General features: G+C 41.1%; 1 protein-coding gene across 3 annotated transcripts in view; it reads right to left on the bottom strand.

Moving 5' to 3' along the window:
* SEC24D (SEC24 homolog D, COPII coat complex component) overlaps positions 1–23,930 on the bottom strand; it is a 99,554-nt gene that overhangs the window by 4,296 nt on the left and 71,328 nt on the right. For all 3 annotated transcript variants that reach the window (XM_072938317.1, XM_072938316.1, XM_006213918.4), the window contains exons 11-21: positions 23,550–23,674; positions 17,193–17,384; positions 16,524–16,617; positions 9,666–9,782; positions 8,731–8,901; positions 7,632–7,728; positions 7,359–7,504; positions 6,299–6,437; positions 5,426–5,544; positions 473–652; positions 104–295 (exon numbers count right to left, since the gene is read on the bottom strand). In XM_072938317.1, the coding sequence (XP_072794418.1) occupies positions 104–295; positions 473–652; positions 5,426–5,544; positions 6,299–6,437; positions 7,359–7,504; positions 7,632–7,728; positions 8,731–8,901; positions 9,666–9,782; positions 16,524–16,617; positions 17,193–17,384; positions 23,550–23,674 (1,572 nt within the window). The remainder of the gene's footprint in view (positions 1–103; positions 296–472; positions 653–5,425; positions 5,545–6,298; positions 6,438–7,358; positions 7,505–7,631; positions 7,729–8,730; positions 8,902–9,665; positions 9,783–16,523; positions 16,618–17,192; positions 17,385–23,549; positions 23,675–23,930) is intronic.

The following is a 23,930-nucleotide window of genomic DNA, read 5'->3' as shown; positions in this document are numbered from 1 at the left end:
TATAGAACAATACCTTGTTTTTTTCTTTGTGATACATAGCTGCACATGAACAAAAAACATTTAAGAAGTGTACCACCACAAAATAAGCAAAAAATAAACTTACCATATCTGTGTTGACATGTGCGAAGGACGGCACATTAAAAATTCCTTGGATCAGTTCTGGTGGGCTGCTTACTCCCAACCATAAGAACATGTTTAGCCCATTAGCCAACAGGAATATTCCTTCTTCTGAAAGACAGGTCTCAGAGCAACGAACAGCAGCAGGTAACTTTGTACTTTTGACATCTAACGTGTGCTGTGCAGGGAGAGGCAGGAGTCAGAACATCCACCCATCCTTTCCTTCCTTCCCTCCCTCCGCTGTTAGGATTTGTTCCTCAACTTCAACCTTTTACCGTAGTTCTCTTCTCATGATCTACTAAGTAAGGGCAAAGTACGATTCCCTCCCGGCAGCGCGCCGCCGCCGCGCGCTTACTAGGGGCAGCAGCTGCGGGTAGAAGAAGAGCTGCGAGTCGGCCACGCCCATGGTCATGACCAGCTGCCGCTGGTACGCGCGCTCGTCCGTCGAGAGCTCTGGCCGGCCGAGCAGCACGCAGTTTTTTAACAAACAGTTCATGTACACCGGCAGTACTTTCATGGAATCTGGTAAAATAAGCTGAGAGAGAGACAGTTGTTTCAGATGCTTGGTTTTTACTGAGAATCAAGACCCGCTGCACTTTACCTGTAAAATAGAAGCCACATTTGCTTTTGTGGTCGTGGAGAGGACTAAATGGCAACCCCCGCAAAGCACACAGAGTGCGGAACCTGGCCCAGAGCAGACGTTCAGAGGACGGCAGTGGTTGTGTTTTATCTGGTGCCCCAGCAGCTTGGCATCGGCATCACCAGCGCAACCCCTGCCCAGGCTGCCCAGGCTCTGCCACCTACCAGATGTGTGACCCTGGGCAAGTCACGTGCCCTCTTTCTCTGCTGAGGAAAAGAGAAGCACCTCTACTTCCTAATCATGGGGTTGTTACGAGGATTAAATGATTTTCAATTTGTGAAGCACTCATAAATAATGCCTGGCACATAGCATCATATATGTATTTACTAAATAAAAATGAAATAAATAAGCAGTAGAAGTTGGTAACACAGGTTAGGAAATAACTGGAGTTCAAGAACAGCATTTCCAACTGCCCACAAGATAGCACTTCCTTTTTGCGCCTTGTGCATCTTAAACTCGCACAGACTCGTCACACACTGAACGAGTGCCACATGTCAGGTTCCAAGCAAAATATCAACGTGCTACAGAGGAGTGAGGCAGGGTCCACGTCACAAGATGTCTAACACCCACTGGGGATAACAGACATGTAAATAGGTAAACTATAATAAGGAAATTGCAATACGAGAGAGAGAAACTAAAACAGGAGATGCTTCGGGAATGAATTAGGTGTGTCACTACTGAATGATAACAGGAAAAAACCAAACTCCTACAATCCACAAACATGTTCTTCCTCTGTGTTTCCTATTTTAGATACTAGAACTACCAGACGAACCCTAACTTCACTGTTGCTTCACCTTCAATGAGTGAATGACTTCTTTCTATTCTGTCTTTATAATCCACCTGTACCCTCCTCTCCATCCTCACTTTAGCTCACCTGACCTCATTCTGACTTCGTGCTCACCGCTTCAAAGTACATACCATAATGTGATGCTACAAATAGTAACACTACGCAGCAATTCTAGAAACAACTGGATGGGTTAAAAAAATTACAAATAATTTGCCTGTGTGTTTAAACTGCTTCTCAACTCAGTTTCATAAATGTGGCTAAGAGTCAAGACTGACTGGTCTGAGTGTCACTTCCTCCCATTGAACAGCAAATCAATGGACAAAGAAGTATCTGGAAGAAATACATATATAGGAGGTAATGATAATTTGCAAATAGAAATATCTGGTCTATAAATTCCTGATTTCTTTTTAGCTATCTTAATGATGAAAAAGAATATACACTGACCAGAATCCACACTGAAAGAAACATTCCCTCAAGGCTCTGTTAGGGTTTGTTCCTCAACTAAAATCCCTTTCAGGTGTCTTCTCATGATCCACTAAGTAAGAAATGGGTGAGACAGAACTAACTAGCTCAGGCAAAAATATTTCAGAGCAATTCTACTTTGCAGTTTGTTTTCCCTCTCAACTTTTCTCTCCTTTCAAAGAGCCAAAGACTTACATAAATGCATGTTTCCTCATATGAGTAGAACACTATTGTCTTGTGATTTTTCCTCTAGCATAAAGTTTTCTTATTTTTTTTAATTGAGGTATGATCAATGTTCAACATTAGGTTTCACTCGTTTCAGGTATACAGCATAATAATTCAATGTTTTTATATGTTGCAAAATGATCACCACAATAAATCAAGTTAGCATCTGTCACCATACTGTTACAGGATGTTTATCCTCTGATAAGAACTTTTAATATTTATTCTCTTAGCAACTTTCAAATGTGCAAGATAATAGTATTGACTAGAGTTGCCATGCCGTCCATCTCCGTGACTTATTTTATAACTGGAAGCTTGTGCCTTCGGAGCCCCTTTTTGCCCACTCCCCACCCCTCATGCCTGTGGGCTCCACCACTCTGCTCTCAGTATCTGTGAGCTTTTGGGGGTTGGTTTGTTTTTCAGATTCCACATACAGGTGAAATCATATGGTATTTGTCTTTCTCTGTCTGACTTATTTAGCAGAAAGCACTTTTATTTGACATTTGGTAGTGGATTATGTTTTCAGCCGAGGAAAATTAAGACCCAGAGATGGAGGACACAGATCATTGTCATATTCCAGAACCATGCGGCCTCAGTGCTATTTCTGGGCTAATTACCAGTTAGGCATCTTACACGTTATGGATTAAGAATGTTATTAAACTCCCATATAGAAGCATGGTCATGCAGTTTTTTAATATCTTGCAAGTCACTGGTGGCTTCTCATTAATCAGGTCATATTAATACAGTTTAGAAATCTGTTGTCCTAAATACCACAAAAAGATGAGCTTAATCCCTGGTAACAGTATCAGGACTGTTAAGTCTGATGAGAGGTGACTGGATTATGGAGGCAGAGGGAAGGAAACGGAGGAAGTAAGAAGGGAAATTTATGGTAAAAAAGAAAAATGAAGTGAAAGTATCAGTCCGTGTTTTTGAGGTGGGGAAGAAAATGGTGGCAACAGATCACTACTTAAAATCTTTCCCCGCCTCCCTGACCCGCTCCATAAATAACGAAATTATTCTAGGGGAGAAAAGGTGTGAGTAAGGAGGGAGTGGAAATTCATATGAATCCAGTTTGACTGAATCTGCAGAATCTGTCTCTTCTTTGGGGTTTTGAAGGAATAGATGTGGTAATGAAAAAAAAAACTGCAGTTAAGGTCATTGACTCGCCTTTTGAAGTCGGTGTACTTCCACATGATGCAACATATTTAAGTTCAGAACAGTGAGTTACTAGATTTAATTTAAAAAAGAAATTATTTTGCTTATGTAAGCTTTAAAAATTGTTTTCATGCTGTTTTTAGTTATGTGTCTTAACCCAGCATCCATCCTATGGCCCCCAGAGTGGATGCCTCTTTAAATTTTGCACCCTAAGGAAAAGCAGGTCTGCTAAGGTCCAGTAACATATAATCTGGGTGTAAAGTTCCTTAACAGTCTTGCTTGTATCTAGGAAACTTTGGGGTCTATGGTAAAAGGGTGGAATTCCTCAATGAATCTCTCTACAGAAATTACTTCTTGCAAGTAAACTATGGAAGGCCACCAAATCTGAAATCTCTGAATTTACATTCTCTAAAGAGAACTCCAAGTCTAACCATTCTATTTTTAAATAATGGTATATTTTAATATAGTTGCTAACAGTTTTATCTACATTTTCCCCACTCCATGATGGATAATCCAAGGGGACCTAAGTTAAACGTACACTTGAAATGTGCTAGAGGAGAAAGAAAAATCTCCAAAAGAACAGGAATAACCTTTATCAACTTTTTTGAGAAAAATATTGGCATCATAACATTGTTACTCCAGAAATAATTAAACTGTGGAAACAGGGCCTAGTAGTAAGGCAAAGCTTTTAATTTTAAACCAGGAGGAACCAACAAATTTTATTTCTTTCCTTAAATAGGCAATAGATTTGTTTTTAACTTAAGGTTTTTGAAGTCAGTTGTTTAAAGATTAGCAAATAAACTTCCTGAGAGGACACTAACCGTACCTGTTCTTCTTCAAAGAATCCTTCTGAAGTGTGAGCTACGCCAGAGACAGTCATGTTTCCAGAGCTCAAAAACAAATAGCAAAACTGGGCTATGAAGTGATCGGGGCTGGACTAGGTCCAGCTGCACCTGGTGGGCTCTGTGGAAATTAAACACGCGTGCTCTGAAGTAGGACTGATACCGGAGTTCCCCAAACTGGCAACTCCTCTGGGTAATAAAGAGGACTGACATACAGATTCGAGAGTTGCTCCTGTGATTATCAACAGGAGATGAAAGAACGGATGCTGCTTTAATCAGTCTGGACAGCACAGAAAGGAATTTTTGTGTCAAGTCCAAGCTAACTAACTATCTGCATTTGTTTGCATTTCCTTCTTCACTCCGATTATGAATTTGGCCCCAGAGGTACCTGCACCACCGCTGCTTCTGCAGGGTTGCCCTGGGTGGGGTTTCCGGTGTCCTGCCAGCACTCACTATCAACCAGGAGTTAAAGCCAGAACGTCTTCCCGTATGTTCTTCACTGTCTTCTTTTTAATTCAAATTCTATACTCGGATATTCAACACACAACTGTGAAAAATGGCGTCTTACTTTAATTCACATACGGAAGAATATGAAAAAGGACAGGTGCAAAATGAATGTGCATAAGTTCTACTCTTTTGTTTTTACAAGAGACAGGCTTATCTGAAGGATCTAAAATTTCAAATTACTACAAATTACTAGTTCTTTCAAAACTCTTCATACCTATTATTAATTTTTAAATAAAAAGAACTCTGAAATTTATAAACTGTATTTATGTTTGTAAGAGATCAAGAAGCCATTACTGCCATTGGCGCATGTCAGCTTTGTTAATATGTCCAAAAGGTACTTAAGCATCCACATTTCACAATGTAATATCCATCTCTGTATGCAAGAGAGAATCCCATTTATATTGACATTTCTTACCTATAACATTCTTTTGTTTATACATAATGTAGTGGCTGTCAACCTAATCTGCACACATATTTTTTGGGTTCATGCATCTTGTAAAGCCAGTAAGTTTTTTAACGTTAGCTGTAAAAATACCACAGTCCCCCCAAATGGCATTGTCAGTCTTCTTGGTTATATGGTTTACTGCACAGCATTTAAGTGCCTGGAACATGATAAGCCTTTACGAGCAGGATGCTGAGTGAACAAGAAGTCGTTGGTAACACTTTAGCACCTGAGGACAGCAGGTGGCTTACCTGGCTTGCTGCAGGTGGACTTGCACAATTCTTCCGGTAACACGCCAACATGTGGGCAGTCTGATTAACTAAAATTTCCCGAATGACCTTCAAGGGCTGGTGTAAAACTGCTTTAAAAGCTATTTGCACAAAACAATGAAAAGGGCATCAAAGTTTAGCTCAGAAATTGATTATTTTTATAATACTAAAGAAGAACAAATTGCTATTATCTTGAGACCACTCAGCAGGGAATAACAGCACTTAAAAATGTTCAAGTCATTTGCTAATGCTCTCCTCTTGACTAAGTATGATGATCAGGCCAATGGAGAACAATACGTACCTATAACAAAAGGCAGATTAACTGGTCCTGATTTTTTCTCAGAGTATTAGCAACAGAACTCTACACGCAAAGAAAAGAAAGACCAGTCTTCCATCTTCTAATGTTCTGAATTCCTATCGGCTGGATTGTTCTTTCTTCTAAATCTTAGTGTAGAATTTCAACTGGGGTTTAGGGCAAGGGGGGAGAAGGAGCCAGAAAACTCTACCTCGGGCCCCTACTATTACCTAATTCTCTTGGAATGGATGAGTGAGGTCAGCTCACTTCTTCCATTATCCCCGCGTGCCAGAGGGCAGGCTCACATGCCACCATGGGTCTGAGTATCATCTTCCTCAGTTTCAGCTCAGCTCCCTGGGAAGGAAACTTTAAACAAAACTGGATGGCATGGGCCGGACTCCGTTCTCTCCTTATTCGTCTAGAGGTAGAGATGCTGACCACTCTCTTTCACTGTTTGCTTTTATAAATGGTGAATTTACCCATCAAAAGGCTGCAGCCAACAGGGCTCGCCTGAATTACCAGGCAAGGTCCCCTGCAGCACAGGATTAGCGAAGCGTTACCTGACTTGGCGAAGAAGTTGATGAGGGCATCTGTCTCACAGCTCTTGTAGAGATCAGCTAACTGGGAGCTGCAGTTCAAGCCCAGGTTGTGAATCCGAAGTCTCCTCTGACCACTGACGGTCGTGTAGAGCACAGCACACTGCGGGGGCAACAGCGAGCGCGCGTGTTTTTCTGGTTAGCACATTCACCCAAGCTAGCCTGACTTCTGTTTACAGAACGGCCTGTGCAGCTAAAAGACCTCTAAACTTGCCCGCAAAATTTTTTCCATTTTTGCTAAGGATTGAACAACAACACATGAGGGAGGAATACACTGGGTTTCCATGTAGCATTTCAGTCGTTTTAACACAGTTCTTCACGTCAAAGATCTGTTTGCACTTCCAAAACTAGACTACATTTCCCATCTCAGATTTCACTGTCAGGGATTCAGGTTCAGAAATAATATCTGCATGTTCTCATAGTCCTGCTCAAGGCTCACTTTGCTTAAAAACAGACAACTAGCTTTGGTGATGCACTCGGTTTTTATACAAATGATACATGTATCCGTTTCAGGAGTGCACGTTAGAGTTCTTCTTTAACTCGATGGCAGCCTCTCTCCCTGGAGGAGGTGACGATGCTCATGTCTGAAAACTATGACTGTTAGAATTTCTCCTGTTTTAATTCTAAGCCTCCATGGCTTCTAAATTTCATTTACTACCAAGCCAACTCCTGTTGATACTTGCTTGTGACATGACAACATGTGCTCAGCACAGTGTCTGGCGTCTGGCAGGAGCGCAGCAAAGGAGGGAGCGAGTGGGTCCCGGAGCCCAAGAGAACTGAGGGGGCCGGCAGCCAGTGTGCTGACGCCTGACATCCTGACCTCAAGTCGGCGGGGCCCTCGTGCAAACACAAAACCATCATTCCTTCACGTAAACAGCATATGAATCAGAGCACTCTAATCTAGTGACTTCTGCCTTTGGAGAAATAGAGTTGAATTTCTTAACAGAGAGACTAACATAGTTCACGGTATTTGAGGCTCCCCACTTACCACTGTCAGCAACAAAGCAAAAACATTTTAAATCACCTGGATTAAGGCTCCACTGTCTTCACTGAGTTTGTCATCGTGCTTGAACTCCACAGTCACAGCCTTGTCACAGTCGATGGCTGCCATCTCTACATCGGTGGTGTTGTTCATGTAAATGCCACCAAAGAAATCAGTGGCTCTGAAACCTAAGGATGAGGAAAAAGGGAAATTGGGCTTCTCATCTTACTGTTGTTTTCTTTGTTGGCCTGTTATTAGTTTGAAGTGGAAACAACTGACCAATAAAGACCTAAAAACAGTACAAAGGAATAGTACCTGTGCTGGTACGAACTCTCATAATAGCATCAAATCCTATTTTCTTTTCAATATCATTTCTGAGGTCATTCAAAAATTGTTGACTGTCCAAGTGCACCTGAAAAATAAAGTATGGTCACTGTCCACCAGGTGGCAGTAAAATACTTAAAATACGAATTCTTATTTAAAAAAAAAAAATTCGATTAAAACCCACTTTATCCAGAAATCTTAGACAGGGTTCTTAAAGCCTTTTCAATGTGATTTCATTTGTAATCTTTGGTCTTATCAAGTCCCTTAGCTGGTAAATATGTAGCCCAGTGATTTTTTTTGTATTGATGAGAAATAAAAATAGATGATTAACATTTGTCATTTACGTTGGGGGAACACTCCATGTTTCCACATGGAGGTACATATCTTAGAGGCTCCCCTCGCCCCAACACCTTCCCCTCCAGCGATGGCAGGTGACTTTTCTGCTGTGTAGGTGTGGGAACAGGATCCAGGTGCACATAGCTCAGCCTCTTCTGCATCCTGGGGAGGCAGGCTGCCTGCAGGACCACACACTTCCTGGCCCTCAGTACGGTAGCTTGCAAGGGACAGGTGTCCACAGGCGAAGCCTGTACCTGTGCCCACTCTATGCCTCTGGGTGTGAGTCTGTCTCACTGAGGGGTGAAGTCTAGCGAGCCCACTTGCCTGCAGACCATTACGGTGCTGACATTCTGATCATCTCTCGACTCTGTCTCTCAGTTCAGGCTTGGAAGAGAGGGTAGAATGAACTGGCCCCCAAATCATAACAAGTTAAAACAAGTATGTGGTCACTTTTAAAAACAGTATCTTAAGATATGTAATAAAAAATGTAAAAATTTTATATAAAATAAATTTTCCCTCCAGCATGGAAGCTAACATTGACATTCAACCCTGCGGCTGAACAAGCTCAGTCTGTTGCCAGACACTGAGGGAGAGGAAAGCAGGTACGTAACCACCTGTGCACCCGTTTCTGTCCCCTCTAGAGTTTACACCTGTCAGCTGCCCACAAGGGGGCACAGCTTTCTCAACCTACGATCTAAGCACCCAAAGTAAACCGGCAGCAGAAAAAGGAGGCCAGCAAAGTGCTGGCATTTACCTGGAAGTTGTTGTATTTGTAGAGGGTCCCTCCAGTGAGCTGAGGCACGAGCCCCAGGGAGGCCACATCCACATACTGACTGGGGAAGAGGAAGAGCGTAACACAGCAGCCGTGGGCCACGCAGTCCTTGGCCAGCGAGTCGTAGACATTTGTCTGGGGCTGGAAGAGGATCTGGAGACGATGAGGCACCCGAGGAGAAAGAAAACCACATCATGTTTCTGGTTTTGGTTTTTCATTTCTACTGGATTCTTACTGAATTTTTTTAATGGAAAAAATTCTTTTTTTCCAGTTAAGTGGCCCGGGGTGACTGAATGAGCTGTGGTATCGTAAGTGCAGCGGCCACTGCCTAAGACCGTGTGTGTGCCCGGCATGTGCCGTGTGAAACGTGTGCCCAACTGTGTGTGACCTCCGACAACTTTAGTGAAGCCGGCAGTGCTCTCCCGCTCACATACCGAGATGAGGCACCTTGCCACCTCATGGGTCATCCTTCCCACTGACTTGTCCCCATGGCTACACTGCCCACAGGCTGGAGCAAAGCGGATTTTGAGCACCAGCCACCTCTACTTGATAGCTCAAAAGTGCTGTCGTGTGCAGCCCCCACGTTCTCCCTCTACCCTGATCTTCCGTTTGCATTTCCCCCATTTCTCCCGTGTCTGGAATAGCCTTATCTCTCAGTCTCTCACACAGATCATATGTGAAAAAAGGTTGAGACCTTATCTTAATGCAGGTATATTTCCGACATCAGGTTTTGTAGGAACACACAATTTCTTAAATTAATTGCACTTCACACTCTCTCTGCAACATACAACGTCCTGGATTTATACATTACATTTAACCTCTCCCCTTTTCCTACACAAAGCACACTTTCCCTGTCTCTTCACTCCCTTTTAAGAACTGACATACAGACACTTCAAAGGGCGATCATTCACAGATACCTTCTCTTTGTCTGTGTTAATCAGTTTTTTATCATCTCTGTTTTTGAGCTTCCCTGGTGCTTCTGCAGTTGGCAGGGAGGAATGGAAGATGAACAGTTTCCCAGCACAGTCTGCTGCCTTAAAAAAATAAGGATAATAATTAATCTAAAAATGAGTCTTGGATGGAAAAGTTTCATTTTAAGGGATTCAGAAATATAAACTATTAGTACTTTCCATGAGCCAAGCACTGTATACATCTCATTTAATCCTCACAACAGCCTTGTGCCTTACATAGATCTGGAAACTGAGGCTCAGAGAGGATACGTGATTTGCCTAAAGTCACACAAGTTGTAAACCAAAGGGCCAATATTTAAATGTCGGTCTCTATACCATGATGCTTTAAAAACCTATTAAAATGATGTGCCAACGTAAAAATACTTTCTTGTTTAGCCAACAATATAGGACTAGGAGACTCCTACGATGCCAAAGTAAATGACAGGATTCCCAGGCTCAGGAGGCAACAGAAGCTCTTCTTTGAAACCGTTCATAAACATAGATTAAACCTGAAGTGGTGTTTTAAGGAAGAGAGCACAAGATGCAGTGGTGTTGTGGCAACAGCAGACACAGGGAACCAGCTATCGGGCAAGGTGACAAAAGGAAAAAAATGTGGGATCAAGATTACACTGTACACCTGTAGTCCCTGGGAAGCAACAGAAAGACCAAGAAGGCTCCAAGAAAGTCAAATCAGCATTAAAAAATATTTGAAATCTTATTTAAGGAGCTAGGAAGTAACCTCCCAAGCAAAATTTACTGAAATTAGGTGATTCAGTATATTCTGTCGCTCCCCTCCCCCAATCTTGCCTTCCTCCAACCGCCCCCTCCCCCGCCTCCCCCCCCCCCCCCGCCTCCCACCTGGCACATGGCTGCCAGAGCGCCGTCTTTGAAAGAAAGGCCTCTGTTCTGATCACATACAGGGCTTTTCTCCTTAAGACTCCTGAAGGCTTCCCGTCACAGGACAAAGTCCACATTCCTTTATCTGCGTGGGAGCTGGAAGGCTGGGAACCAGTGAGATGAGTTGCTACCAACATTCACCGTGTGCATCTCCGTGCCGGGCCTCTAGCACGTTTCTTACTTAATAGTCACAGCCTGGTGAAGGGGGTATTATGGCCTGTATGTTAAGGATAGGAAACACTGAGGCTCGTCCAATCTGCCGCAGGTCACACAGACTGTAGACAACATTTTCAAGGCCCTTTGAAGTTCAGTCTGAATTTCTTTCCAGTCTAACGTCCAACGTTTCCTCGCCCCTGCCATACCCCGCACTGGAAGTTTCCACCACACAAGCTTCTTGTTTTTACCACGTGTTCCCTCTGCCTGGAACCCACCTCTCCCCTTCCTCGGCCTGGAGCTGCTGTTTGCAAAGACTGGGTTTAGTGGCCGACACTGGTGTGCCTGCAGCAGCTGCAGGATGTATTGTGAAGCTATTTGCTAACAATAAGGTACTTGGGTTTGTGAGTAACTTCCTTAAAAAGGCAAGGAAGAGAATTCAAGGGTCGCTCTGCCCTGATGTGTCTCACGGGGTGACATTCTGACATGCTTTCTGGAGTGGGGCCCAGTGGCGGGGTCTCTGCTGACACACTGGGAAGGGGATATAACCCATGCCCTGTCTTGTCTTTGCTGTGTGGCCAGGAGTGGGCTGCGTGAGTCTCCCACTGAAATGATGGACAGATGCAGCACTAGTAGGAAGCAAGGCAAGGCGGAGTGAAGCCGGGACCCGCCCTGGGTGTAATGCTGCACAGGAGAAAGACACCGTCCGCGCTTTCCCCAATAAAGACAGTAGTTCCGATGCAAATCCAAGCACAAGGTACAGTAATATTGATAATAATGTGTTAAATTTTTTGAAATTCTTTTTTTTTCTTTTCTAGCACTTTGACTATTGTAAAAGTACTTTTTGTTTGTTTTAATTCAAGTAGAAGAAGGTATAAAACTTTTTTTAAAAATCTATCTTCTCCCTGACTTTTTTTGCCTCGCCTACCCAACTCCCCTAAGGAATTCACGATCAAAAGTTCCTCTCTCCATCTAGATAGTCTCTACTCATGGAAGTACTGTGATTTTATGCCACAGGAGTTATGAGCACGAGCCCTGGTCCCCATCTGCAGGGGCCAGAACCCCAGCCGCTGTATTAGCTGAGTGACACCGGGCAAATTATTTACCTTCTCTCACCCCCAGTTACCTAGTTACATGACACAGGAAAAATAGTAACGACATAAAATATTGTTGGGAGAATTCAGTGACCCAGTATACGGTTTAGTTATAATTAAACATACATGATTGCCTGGTTAATATTACCTATGGAGTAAAACCCTAAAGGAAAAAAATAGGCCCATTAAAATAAAGTTCAATATTGAAAAAAAAAAGTAGCCATATTTATTTTTTTTCCTTATATAAAGGCTATTTAAATTTCACATTTATAATTTCATGAATCACATCCTTATAAAATCTTTTATAAGTAACAATAAAAGAAAGAGCACCTATGGCATTACATGCTTTCTAGCCCTACAAAATTTGTTATGTTTTTACCAAAATCTGATTGTGCCCACCTGAGTGTATCATCTAGGGTTAGATGAATGACACATGTCATTCTTATTGGGATGGAAAACAGGTTGAAAAAGGCCGGGGAACGCGTTGTTCCAAATTCAGCTCCAAGTCCTTTCCTCTGAGAGATGTGTTATTATCACCTTCAGCAGAGCCGGCTGCCTCTCCCTCCATGGCCCCACTCTACTTGGCAGATAAGACTTTTCTAGAATTAATGACCCTGGGTTACAACTTTATTCTACTGTCTTTTTGGATCAAAGGCTCCATGAAAAGGAAGGACTCTGACTTTTCTGCAATGTGTTTCTCCATGCCGCCCCAGGTCTAATGCCTTACACTCTACAGGTGCGCCATCAATCTTTGTGGAAGGAATGTTGTGAGGCATCGCCTTGAAACCAAATTCACACACATATTAAGACAACTGAAAGATAAAATTCCCCCCAACTAATGATCTACTTGAAGCCAACTATGAAGGGCCATTTCCCTCCGACTTTTTGCTAAATTCTATTAATCTAGTTTTACAGAGGAAGTAAGGGACAACTCAGAAAACTGTTTGGAGGCTGGCTGAAAAGACAATGTCAGAAAGTCACATATAGTTGAGTTATGACATTCAGATTTGGAAAGAGATGCAGATTTTGAAAGACCATGGGAAAAAAAGACAATGAGAGCACAAGACGCTGTGGACATGGAATCATGTAGAACAGAAAATTGTGCATCAAAGTCTTTGGATAGACGGTTCAAGGACTTCTGAGAAAGCATGCATAAGAACTTTCCAAGCAGTCCCTCTTTATCTTTATGACAAATTAGCATATGTTTTGTGTTAGGTTTTGTCTACTGTCTTTGCTTGAAAACTTTATTACAACTAATTATATAGAGATTTGACTTGGCATCTATCTGATAGAAAGTAAAGCTATCATTCAAATGGGGGAGTCCAGTTCTAAAATGCCTTCACTTGGACACAAATAAGAAACATTGCACTTTGATGTTCTTCCAGTTTCTCCTCCCCGTCCACCGAGGATGAGCCTCTCACCTCTGGCCTCATGTACAGGGTACCCTGAGCTACTCGGCTGACCTGCCGCCACCCTGGACTTTCCAGAGTTACTCTTTGCTCTCTTCCCCACTCCCTTTCTTGGAAATACTAGCAACAAACATCATACCTTGTATTACAGAGTTACACCCTTTCTGCCACACTATAAGCAACTCAGAAGCAGGGACAGCAGTCCTTACATTATAAAACATAGGCATTTAGTCAATCTTTGTAGATTGAGAGAACAAGTGAATGAATGATGTGGTCTCCTCAGTATTTAGATACTACCCTGCATATTCTCAAAAGTGGTAGCTCTCAGCCTAATAACTTCAGGCATGAATGTGAGTACCCTTGTATACAAGTGACACAATTTTAAATCTGACTGAGTTTTAGCCACATGGGACCTGAAAAGAGGATGATATAATATGCCTGTCAGAGGTAGCTAAACTATCATGCACACATCAGACATGTACACACACACACACACACATACTTTTAGCTTATTTGAAAACTTTTCCTTCTTCATCCAAACCTGATAAAGTTACTAAGAGGCAGAAAGTGTAAATTGCAGAGACAAGCATCAATTGAACAGCAGCAGTTTCTGCAATGAATTTTAATCACCCAGAATCTTCCTGGAAGATGCACGAGAAACTTCTTCATTAATTTGTTATTTATAGCAACAATTTATTTATTAAAAAAAAGCTTTGAGGAAATAGACAATTAAAGGCAATATACCATAGAATCGCTAAGGCAACTGTAAAGAACTAGGTATCAGTAAGAAGGTCGGGCAGAGAAGTAATTATATTAGAAAATCTACTCTAAGTAGAAGAAGTTATCTCTTTCTTGGTAGCTAAGGCTCAGAGAAACATCATGAGTTAGAATGAGTGTAGCAACTGACTCAATGAAACTGGTTAGCGAATCTTTCTACATGCGAGAAACTGAATCATGCAATAATGTCTCCACTTAATGTTCTGCACAAGAAAGAAACTTTCTCCATAGTGTTCTTCCTTAATTTAACCATTAAGTAAAAGCTTAGGGAAAGATGTTAAATCATGGTTAACTGAAAGCATTCTTAGCACAAGTGGAACATATGCCGCGTACGGGTCAGGTATGCCATTTTCTGGTGAGTTAACCTGATGTGAGGATATTCTTAGAGGCTGCAGAGTGAACAACAATTCTTTATGCTGGTGGTTCCCAGATATGGATAATTAGCAGGACAAATTGGGGAGCTGCTGAGTCAGGATCTCTGGAAGTGAGGCCAGAAATCTGCTTTTTTTTTTAAAGTACCTGCCCTTCAACATGTGACTCCTTAGCTGGGGGAGCCCCCGCCTCCCTGCTCCTTCTGCAGCCATGGGGTCTGTATGAAGACTGGCGCTGGGAGCACAGTCCGCCGGCAGACGCCCGGCAGTAACTGCCACTGACGTTATGTCCCACAGTGTTCTTTTAAAAAGGCACTTCCTTATCCTTACGTAAGAACAATTGTTTACCTTCTATAAAGGGAGTTCGTCTTTGTAAGAATAATTAATACTTACTAATTTTGATATTCGTAAAGTTATTCTGATTAGCTATATTTAGATACTAGCTTCTTTTCATTCTTAAACCTCAGTGTAAAAGCATATGTTATTCTAACACTAAAATTGCAAATTTAACCAAAAACAACATGCAAAAGACATGAAAATAGACTGGCTGAAATGGACTGGCCTCTGGCAGATGACAGGAAGCTAAGAACACTGACAGCCGCAGTCGCTGTGGTACAGAGTCACCCCAAAGAACATTACTCTTATTACAAACACAGTGGGCTTCAGTTATGTTTCCTACTGCGGTATCACACCTTAGACACATGGAATGCATGCACACAGATTTGCTTTATATGTTTTTCTTTGAAGCCTCCTAAGCAGCCTCGAGACCCCCTGTGGAACCCACTGGGATAAGACAGTTCTGCTCCCTTTTAGAAATGATATGTGGGGCTGAGCTGGGATCTGGACTCAGGGCCCCTGGAAGCCTTGCCTGGGCTCTTCCTTCCACTCTCCTGTCTTAACTGATGACACACTGGCTGATCAACATCCACTCATCTGTCCTCTCAGGCACAAGCATGTGAATGTAACTTTACTCCCAGTACTAACTTCTCAGCGTGGAAAGACTTGCGGTGTCATATATAACTTACATCGGGAAATTTACATATGGAGTTCTAGACCCCTTAATGGAAGAGAAAACAATTGCAAAACCGTTTCAAATTGAAACAGAAGACATTTGTTGTTAGTCATGTGGAATAAAATAGGAATTCCCACGTCTTTCTGTAGCCGAAACAATGATTGCTGCTGGCTTTCACAGGATGAAAGCTAACATCTCCAAACTACCTTCTGACATAAAATTCATCTTTAATTTCATGTTACATTAACACGGTTTGAGGCTTTTTGAGGGACATCTACAAGTCTTTGATCCAATGAGTGAATATTCTGAAGATCAAAAAACCCAGGCACGAATCACTGTACTACAACCAGACGACAATGTTCAGATGCAAAATTTATGTGGAAGTATCTCATAAACTCAGTTCTGTGGTATTATTGCTGCTAGTGGTCATTACTGCCAGCCCTTTCATTTTAGAAGTTAATTTAAATGTGACTTTAATATTAACATTTAAAAATCACCGTTACGAGCTAGCTGTCTGGCCAATGTGGTTTGACTCTTGTGCTAAGGTAGTAATGATTAAAAATAAGCACTTTTCAATCATTTTCCTTCCTCAGATTCCTGTCTTTATTCCTATGAAAATGGCCAGAGTCCCTGGGGCTCAGCTTCCCAACCAGACACCCAGCCAACCTTGCGTCTGCTTCTGGAGGTCGGCCCCCATTCACTTCTGTCGCTGTCACGACCCTGCCCTTTGCGTGTCTGAAAACGCCAAGGAAGGAGAGAGATGGGGATTTTTCTCTTCATCTCTGGTAGTTCTGATATTGTTGGAACAATTTTTAAAAAGATCACATAAAGTTCATAGAAAAGCCAAAGGGAGGAGTTAAACTGGAAACCCTGACAAAATCAGTGGCTCAGATGCTAATAGTTCTGGAATGTAAACGCTGGGGGCGATCCGTGGTTTGGGCCACTTCCTCCTGAGATCTGCAGGGAAGTTTGGAACAGCCTCCAGCAACCTACAGGTTTTAATGAAGGCTGTTTTTTCTTTCACGGATGAAATTTTCTCTCTGTGTATGTGTGTGTCTGTGTGTCTGTTTTCAACATGTAATTACTAGCAACTAGAAGTGTCTACCTCTCACCTTTAGCGCTTCCATGCCAGCCTGGATGACAGGAGCAAAGACAGTCTCATTTTCATTTGAGTCTGCAAACATCTCTGGAATCTGGTCCAATAAACTGCAAGAAATGAATGAGCAAAAGGCTTTAAATATTTTGCACATTGTAATAAACATCAAGGAAGAAGTAAGTAACATGTCAAGCCTAAATACAGATGGTGTCTATTTCACTGAACACCTGTGGGTGGATTTCACAGGTCATTCCTCCAGGAATGATACCCTGGCATGGTCTGGCCCCCAGATGTATGATTTGGTTGAGGCATTTACAAAATCACACACTTTATGGATGTTTTTTTCCTATTTACTACATTTCTGATCCCTCAGACTATAAATTCTTGGAACAGTGGCTGTATCATCCCTGAAATAATCTCATGCACATGCAGGAAATAACTCCCTTGTGTTGCCTTTCCAGCAAAAAGAAGGGGCTGCTAGGGTTGAGTGTGAGTCCTAAAAAAGTAATTCCCCCTTTTAGATACAGGTCTACATTTAAAAGAGACAGAACTAACATAAAGAGTAGAGTTTTATCTGTGTGTAAAAACCCCGTCGCTAATGATAAAATAAAATGCGTGCCACTGAATCAAAACATCGAAAATAGACACCTGATTTGTAACTAAATTATAAAGTACTAATATTTACTTGTGAATCACAGACTGGGATTCTTGATAGTTGACAAGGAAACCATCCAACAAAGGAACAAAGACCTCTCCAACGTCGGTCACCACCATCATCTGAGGCTGGGCCAAATTACTCTTTACATTAAAGAAATGGAGAACTTTGTTATATGTGATAAAGCCCACTCGAATTGCAGACGTCTCTTCCTGATCTTCCCTGGGAGGGGAAAAACAAAAACGAAAAAAGTGTTTGAGGTTCTTCGATAAATTTATGAGAGAGAAGTTACTATGAGAAATTCAGTAAGTACACCTTCTATAAAATGTCTGGAAGACATGTTTAAAGTTTTTTGGTCTTAATTATTGTTTACCAGGTGTAAATAATACTGAGGCACAGTGACAGGGGATGGGAGAGGTTACAAAACTAAGTGGATCAAGAAAAATGTTCTCAACACTCTAGGTAAAAAATCCAATAGCTATTATGAAAACATCCGCTCATATTTTTTTAATATATTTATTCTCAAGCCATGGCAACTACAAGGAGCTTTTTTTTTTTCATACACAACCTAGGCTTATTACATTCTTTATAAACAAAGCTCTCTCAGAAGTCATCAGAAGGTCAGAGTAACAAATGGCACATCTGGAGCAAGAGAAAAGCACATTCAGGTGACAAACAGGACAACTATTTTTATCAAGAAGGGACTTGCTCCTCCTGTGTGCTTCTCTCCTTACACATTCTAGGGACTATAGTTAGAAAACAGGCTAGATTTTGAAAGCTGTATATCATACAAATATACAGCGTAAATACGTAAAATAAATCACATATATGAATTGACAATGTAATTCTTATGAAGTAACCACTGGCGATGGTCACAGCTACACACTAAAAGCAATAAAAGCCCCCAAAGTAAATTTTGGGGGAGGACTTCTAAGAACAAGGCCTTAATCTTCCTGAAAGGAGTATAAAAGCATGAATATCCCTGTTCAAGTCTATACTAAGTATATTCCGAATTGAATGGTCTGGATTCTAGTGTTTTTTTTTTCTCTCTTTCTCCCCACCCTTCCTCCCTCCGCACACCTCAACACGACTGATGCTCTTAATAAGTTTCCAGAGTAGATGTAACAGTGCTCAGTGGTTACGTGAAAGCCCCCAGAGACACATGCCATTTTCTTTGACCCTTAGATGTCGGTAAAACTGATTTTGCTTACGGAACAACTCTTGAAAAAGACCCTAGTTTGTTTGCTCAGTTTCTAAACTTTGCACATGGCCTAAAGAGTTATCGGAGTACAAGAGAAAGGAAAATGGAAGGACCCGGAGTTCAAATTGCTGATCCCACCACAGACTTCCCAGTTTCTTTGATGTTTCAGCAGGGTACAGGCTGACAAACCACTGGCTTTCAACCATTTTATTTCTTCTCTACTTACTTTGCTAACTGAGGGTACCTGCTCTTCACCGTGGCCTTGATAAATGCGTGGGCATTTTAAATAGATCCTCATAATCCCTTCCCAAAGTGCTTCATAAACGTTTATATTTTGGATTCTTGCAAAATTTTTAGAAGTGGGAATCCTTATCGTTTGTAACGACACATACACAGACTTACACACACACAGACACCCTCAAGATCCTAAACTGACTTCATGCAACCAACGACTATACCATATCCACGTTTTCCCTTTCCCCTCCCCATTTTTTAGAATTTTACTCTTCAAGACCAAGCAAAAATCCTTCTTCTGTGAAACTTCCCCCGATGCTACCAACCAGAAGTTATTTCCTCTTCCTAAAGTCCTATAACTCCTTCTCACTTGGCTCGTGGTATTTAGTGCCTTTTAGTTGACATTCATGGATCCTTGATTATAGACCATAGGGCAGCACTCAAAGCTTAAGCTTTCTGCTCCCAGAAAGTCTAGGACAACGTGGGGAGGCGGAAGTCTTGCTGAGAAAGATTATTATGGTGGTGAAACACTGTGTTTGGGATGGGAGGTTAGAGCCCAAATTGATAAACTGGTTGTCTGTATCTCTTCCCAACTCCAGTTGAGTGATGTTGACTTGACAGTTTAAAATCAGCTGGCCGGAAGTATTCCCACAATTGGAATGAGCAGATGCTACAAATCGAGGCTTTGTTTGAGAGCCAGTCTACCAGCACACCGCTGGTTAAGCTCCTGTTCCCCAGTAAAGCTTTATTACATAAGGTGAAAAATGTCTGGCAAATCATGAAGGGCATTTATTCTCTTTTAATAGTTAATCTGGAGTCAACTAAGGCAAAAGACACAAAAGAAAAATTATAGAAAAGAATTTGGATTGCTATTTCCCACTGGATTTGGATATTTTCAGTGATGGGAAATGAGTATCCTGGGATTCACTGGGTTCACTTGAAATTTAAGTAACATTTTTTAAAAACCATCTAATCAGGATATCTCACATTATTACAAAATATTAGTAATGTTTTCATGGGAACAATTTTTTTTAATTTGACAAAGAACTATCCCCCAATTTTCTTTTTCAACAGCAAAGCTGTCTTGTTAAATCATATCCAGAAGACGATGGAATCAGTCTCTCCTTCATATTAATTCCGTACAAAGTTTGTAAAATTATATAAGGGACATCATAAAGAACAATGTGTTTTGTTTGTTTTTCAATGACTCCTTCCCTCAACACTTGCCCCTTTCATTGTAATAGAATGAATCTGACAGAGCAACACTGAAGATATTATTAACTAGAAGAACCAGAATATTCCAAAATCAAGCTTTTTGAACACTTTAGCTACAGCAGCATTAAAAACAAACAGCCGGTGGGGGGGTATAGCTCAGTGGTACAGTGCGTGCCTCGCATGCAAAAGGTCCTGGGTTCAATCCTCAGTATCCCATTCAAAAATAAATAAATAAACCTAATTACCTCCCCCCCAAATAAAATAAAAATTAAAAAAAAACAGCCAGAAAAAAAAAAAAGTTTAACAAGTGAAACACTACAAATCTTTTTCCCTCCTGTTCCAGAGAAGTCAGACAGAAAAGTCTGGCAACCTGGCAATATTAAAGATGTAAATTCAAAGTTAAATAGTAAGGAATTAGCTTTCTCTTTTCAAAAGGTTAGCTAAGAGATGAACACAGCTTAGACACTAATCAAGACTTATACTGTGCATTAAAAATAGTGTATTTGGCATATTGCCTGCTGCAGTTCAAAGAGGTAAATCAAACTGAAGGCAATCTTACCATCAAAAATAAAAAGTTATATACACGCAGCCCAAAATAAATTTCAGGGGAGAAAATGAAAAACAAGATTTGTTTTAAAATATCAAACAAGAGAAGGTGTTTTAGCTAGAATAGAAACTTTTAAGAGAGAGATTTAACAAGTGGCAAGGAACAGCCAGCAGTATCCTTTGGTTTCCTGTCTTTTGCTGAAGTCACACGTCTGCTCCAATGCGATATAAAAGTTATGATGACACCTAACAGTGTGATTTCAGAACTTATACCAATAGGTTACAAGCTTCACATCACCAGTGTGTTGAAAAGGGACTTGCGGTTAGTGAACTAACTGTGAAAATCGGTTACAAAAAACTAATTTGAACCAGTTTGGGAGGACAGGAAAGAGAGGGAGAGCCCATTTCCAGAAATCACAGTAGTTTTCTTTCATACTGCTCCAGTTCAAAATTCAGATTTAGAATTAAAGCAGCCCAGTGAGAGGTCAACTGATCTTCGACAAAGGAGGCAAGAACTTACAATGGAATAAAGACTGTCTCTTCAGCAAATGGTGTTGGGAAAACTGGACAGCAGCATGTACATCAGCGAAGCTAGAACACTCCCTTACACTATACCCAAAAATAAACTCAAAACGGATCAAAGACTTCAACATAAGACAAGATTCAATAAACCTCCTAGAAGAAAACATAGGCAAAACATTGTCTGACATACATCTCAAAAATGTTCTCCTAGGGCAGTCTACCCAAGCAACAGAAATAAAAGCAAGCATAAACAAATGGGACCTAATCAAATTTACAAGCTTCTGCACATCAAAGGAAACCATAAGCAAAACAAAACAACAACCTACAGAATGGGAGAAAATTTTTGCAAAAGATGAAACTGACAAAGGCTTGATCTCCAGAATATATAAGCAGCTCATACGACTTAAGAAAAAAAAAAAAACAAACAACCCAATCCAAACAAGGGCAGAAGACCTAAACAAGCAATTCTCCAAGGAAGAAATACAAATGATCAATAGGCACATGAAAAAATGCTCAGTATCACTAATTATCAGAGAAATGCAAATGAAAACTACGATGAGGTATCACCTTACACCAGTCAGAATGGCCATCATTCAAAAGTCCACAAATGACAAATGCTGGAGAGGCTGTGGAGAAAAGGGAACCCTCCTACACTGCTGGTGGGAATGTAGTTTGGTGGAGCCACTGTGGAAAACAGTACAGAGATTCCTCAAAAGACTAGGAATAGACTTACCATATGACCCAGGAATCCCACTCCTGGGCATATATCCAGAAGGAACCCTACTTCAAAAAGACACCTGCACCCCAATGTTCATAGCAGCACTATTTACAATAGCCAAGACATGGAAACAGCCTAAATGTCCATTGACAGATGACTGGATAAAGAAGATGTGGTATATTTATACAATGGAATACTATTCAGCCATAAAAATGGCAACATAACGCCACTGCAGCAACATGGATGTTCCTGGAGAATGTCATTCTAAGTGAAGTAAGCTAGAAAGAGAAAGAAAAATACCACATGAGATTGCTCACATGTGGAATCTTGAAAAGAAAAGAAAAGAAAAGAAAAGAAAGAAGGAAGGAAGGAAGGAAGGAAGGAAGGAAGGAAGGAAGGAAAGAAAGAAAGAAAGAAAGAAAGAAAGAAAGAAAGAAAGAAAGAAAGAAAGAAAGAAAGAAAGGAAAAGACAAGTGAACATAAATACAAAACAGAAATAGGCTCATAGACATAGAATACAAACTTGTGGTTGCCAGCGGGGAGAGGGGTGGGAAGGGACAGACTGGGAATTCAAACTTTGTAGATACTGACAGGCATATGTAGAATAGATAAACAAGATTATACTGTATAGCACAGGGAAATATATATAAGATCTTGTGGTAGCTTACAGTGAAAAAGAATCTGACAATGAATATATGTATGTATATATATATATATATAAAACTGAAAAATTGTGCTCTACACTGGAAATTGACACAACATTGTAAACTGACTATAACTCAATTAAGAAAAAAGTCATTTTCAGCAGAAAGCCCATACTTCTCAAGTGTCCCTGAGAATGAAGTAAGAGGAACAACAGTCACAGTTGGCAGGCGTCAGATGTCTTTCTTATACCTCCTCTTCAACTTGCTCCCAGCTCGTTCTTCTTTGGAGCATTCAGTTTGAAATCACTTCAATGTTTTTTAAACATCCCCACTGCTTTTCCAAACCATCCTTGAGAATATTATGACTTCAGCTTCATGAATACAAACAAAACGATTCCTGGGAGGTCCAGAGTTCACTCATCTGAGCCTCACAAGCACCAAAACACCAGACATATGTCGAACAAATACAGAGGAGTAGGCACCTGAGGTCTGGGGGCGACCTAGGAGCTACAGACAACTCACCTCTCAAAGCACCCCTTTCCAGGACAGAGGTTGCTCACATGCAGGAGCTAAGGAGGGGTGGAAGAGTTTAAACTGGGGCAGACACTAGGTTTCAGACAATCCTTCCAAGCCTCTTTTATTTTCTGAAGCATGTCTTCCTCTCATCAAGGAAGGCTTTCCTCTTGCTCCCAAGTCTCCGTACTAGACGCTCTATATTGTACACTATGAAACACAATCTTGTTTGCTAAGAGACCTTTCCACCTTTCATTTCATGCACTGCCTGCTGCAGTGGCAAGACAAGTGATGTACCTTGTACCCTTGTTACAGGACATAGAGGCAGTGAAGCTGCAGAGGAGTTAGACAGTTCATCCTAAGGGCAAAAGGAAATGTGGCTAAAAAGCCACGGCGCCTGCCATAAGACAGCAGTTCAATTTCCTGGCATTCCTTACAACTCTCTGCCACATCCAGCAACTACCAGCTTCCACGGGAAAATCAACGCTTTTGCAAAGTGAATTAACAGACTTCTAAGGTCTTTCCAATCACACTCTTGGGGTTTTCCTTATAATTTAGAATGTCTTTAAAATGTTGTTTACTATAGCATTATGTCTTATCAGTTTGTTTCTTCTGCTTTGTACAAAAGGTCACTCTGACTTTTTAAGGACTGTTTGATGCTGTTTAATTTATAAATAATTATCCAGTGTTCCCAATAGCAAAAGCTATCAATGGGCCACTCAGCACTTGTTTTCGGGCCAACAAATTAATTCAGCAATATTGTATAATTACAAAAAGAATGTGAGTTCTCTTACTTTGGAAGTTTTTCCAGCATGGTCTTCAGTTCCTCGCATATGAGCTTCACAAGTCCGTTCTTAATGTTACTGTATGAAACATCAATCATGAAGATAAAGGCTGGTGGGTTGGGAGGTTTATTCTTCTACAGGAAAGCAAACAAATCATATACATATAATTATAAAGTGTATACATTTTAGAATCCAATTAAAACACCCAGAAACTCTTGAACAGAATCAGATGGCTCATTTAATATTTTGTGACCTAACATCTGTGTAATTAAATCATTTTCTGGAACATAGTCTCTGATGCTATAAAAAACAGAAAAATTGCTTATTTTCCAGGGTCTGACCTGAGACCCACTATGGACTCAGGATTATGCTATTGAGCAGGGAAGGTTC

This window comes from Vicugna pacos, chromosome 2 (assembly GCF_048564905.1).
Source record: "Vicugna pacos chromosome 2, VicPac4, whole genome shotgun sequence".
NCBI lineage: Eukaryota > Metazoa > Chordata > Mammalia > Artiodactyla > Camelidae > Vicugna > Vicugna pacos.
This window is presented reverse-complemented; position numbering and strand designations above follow the sequence as displayed.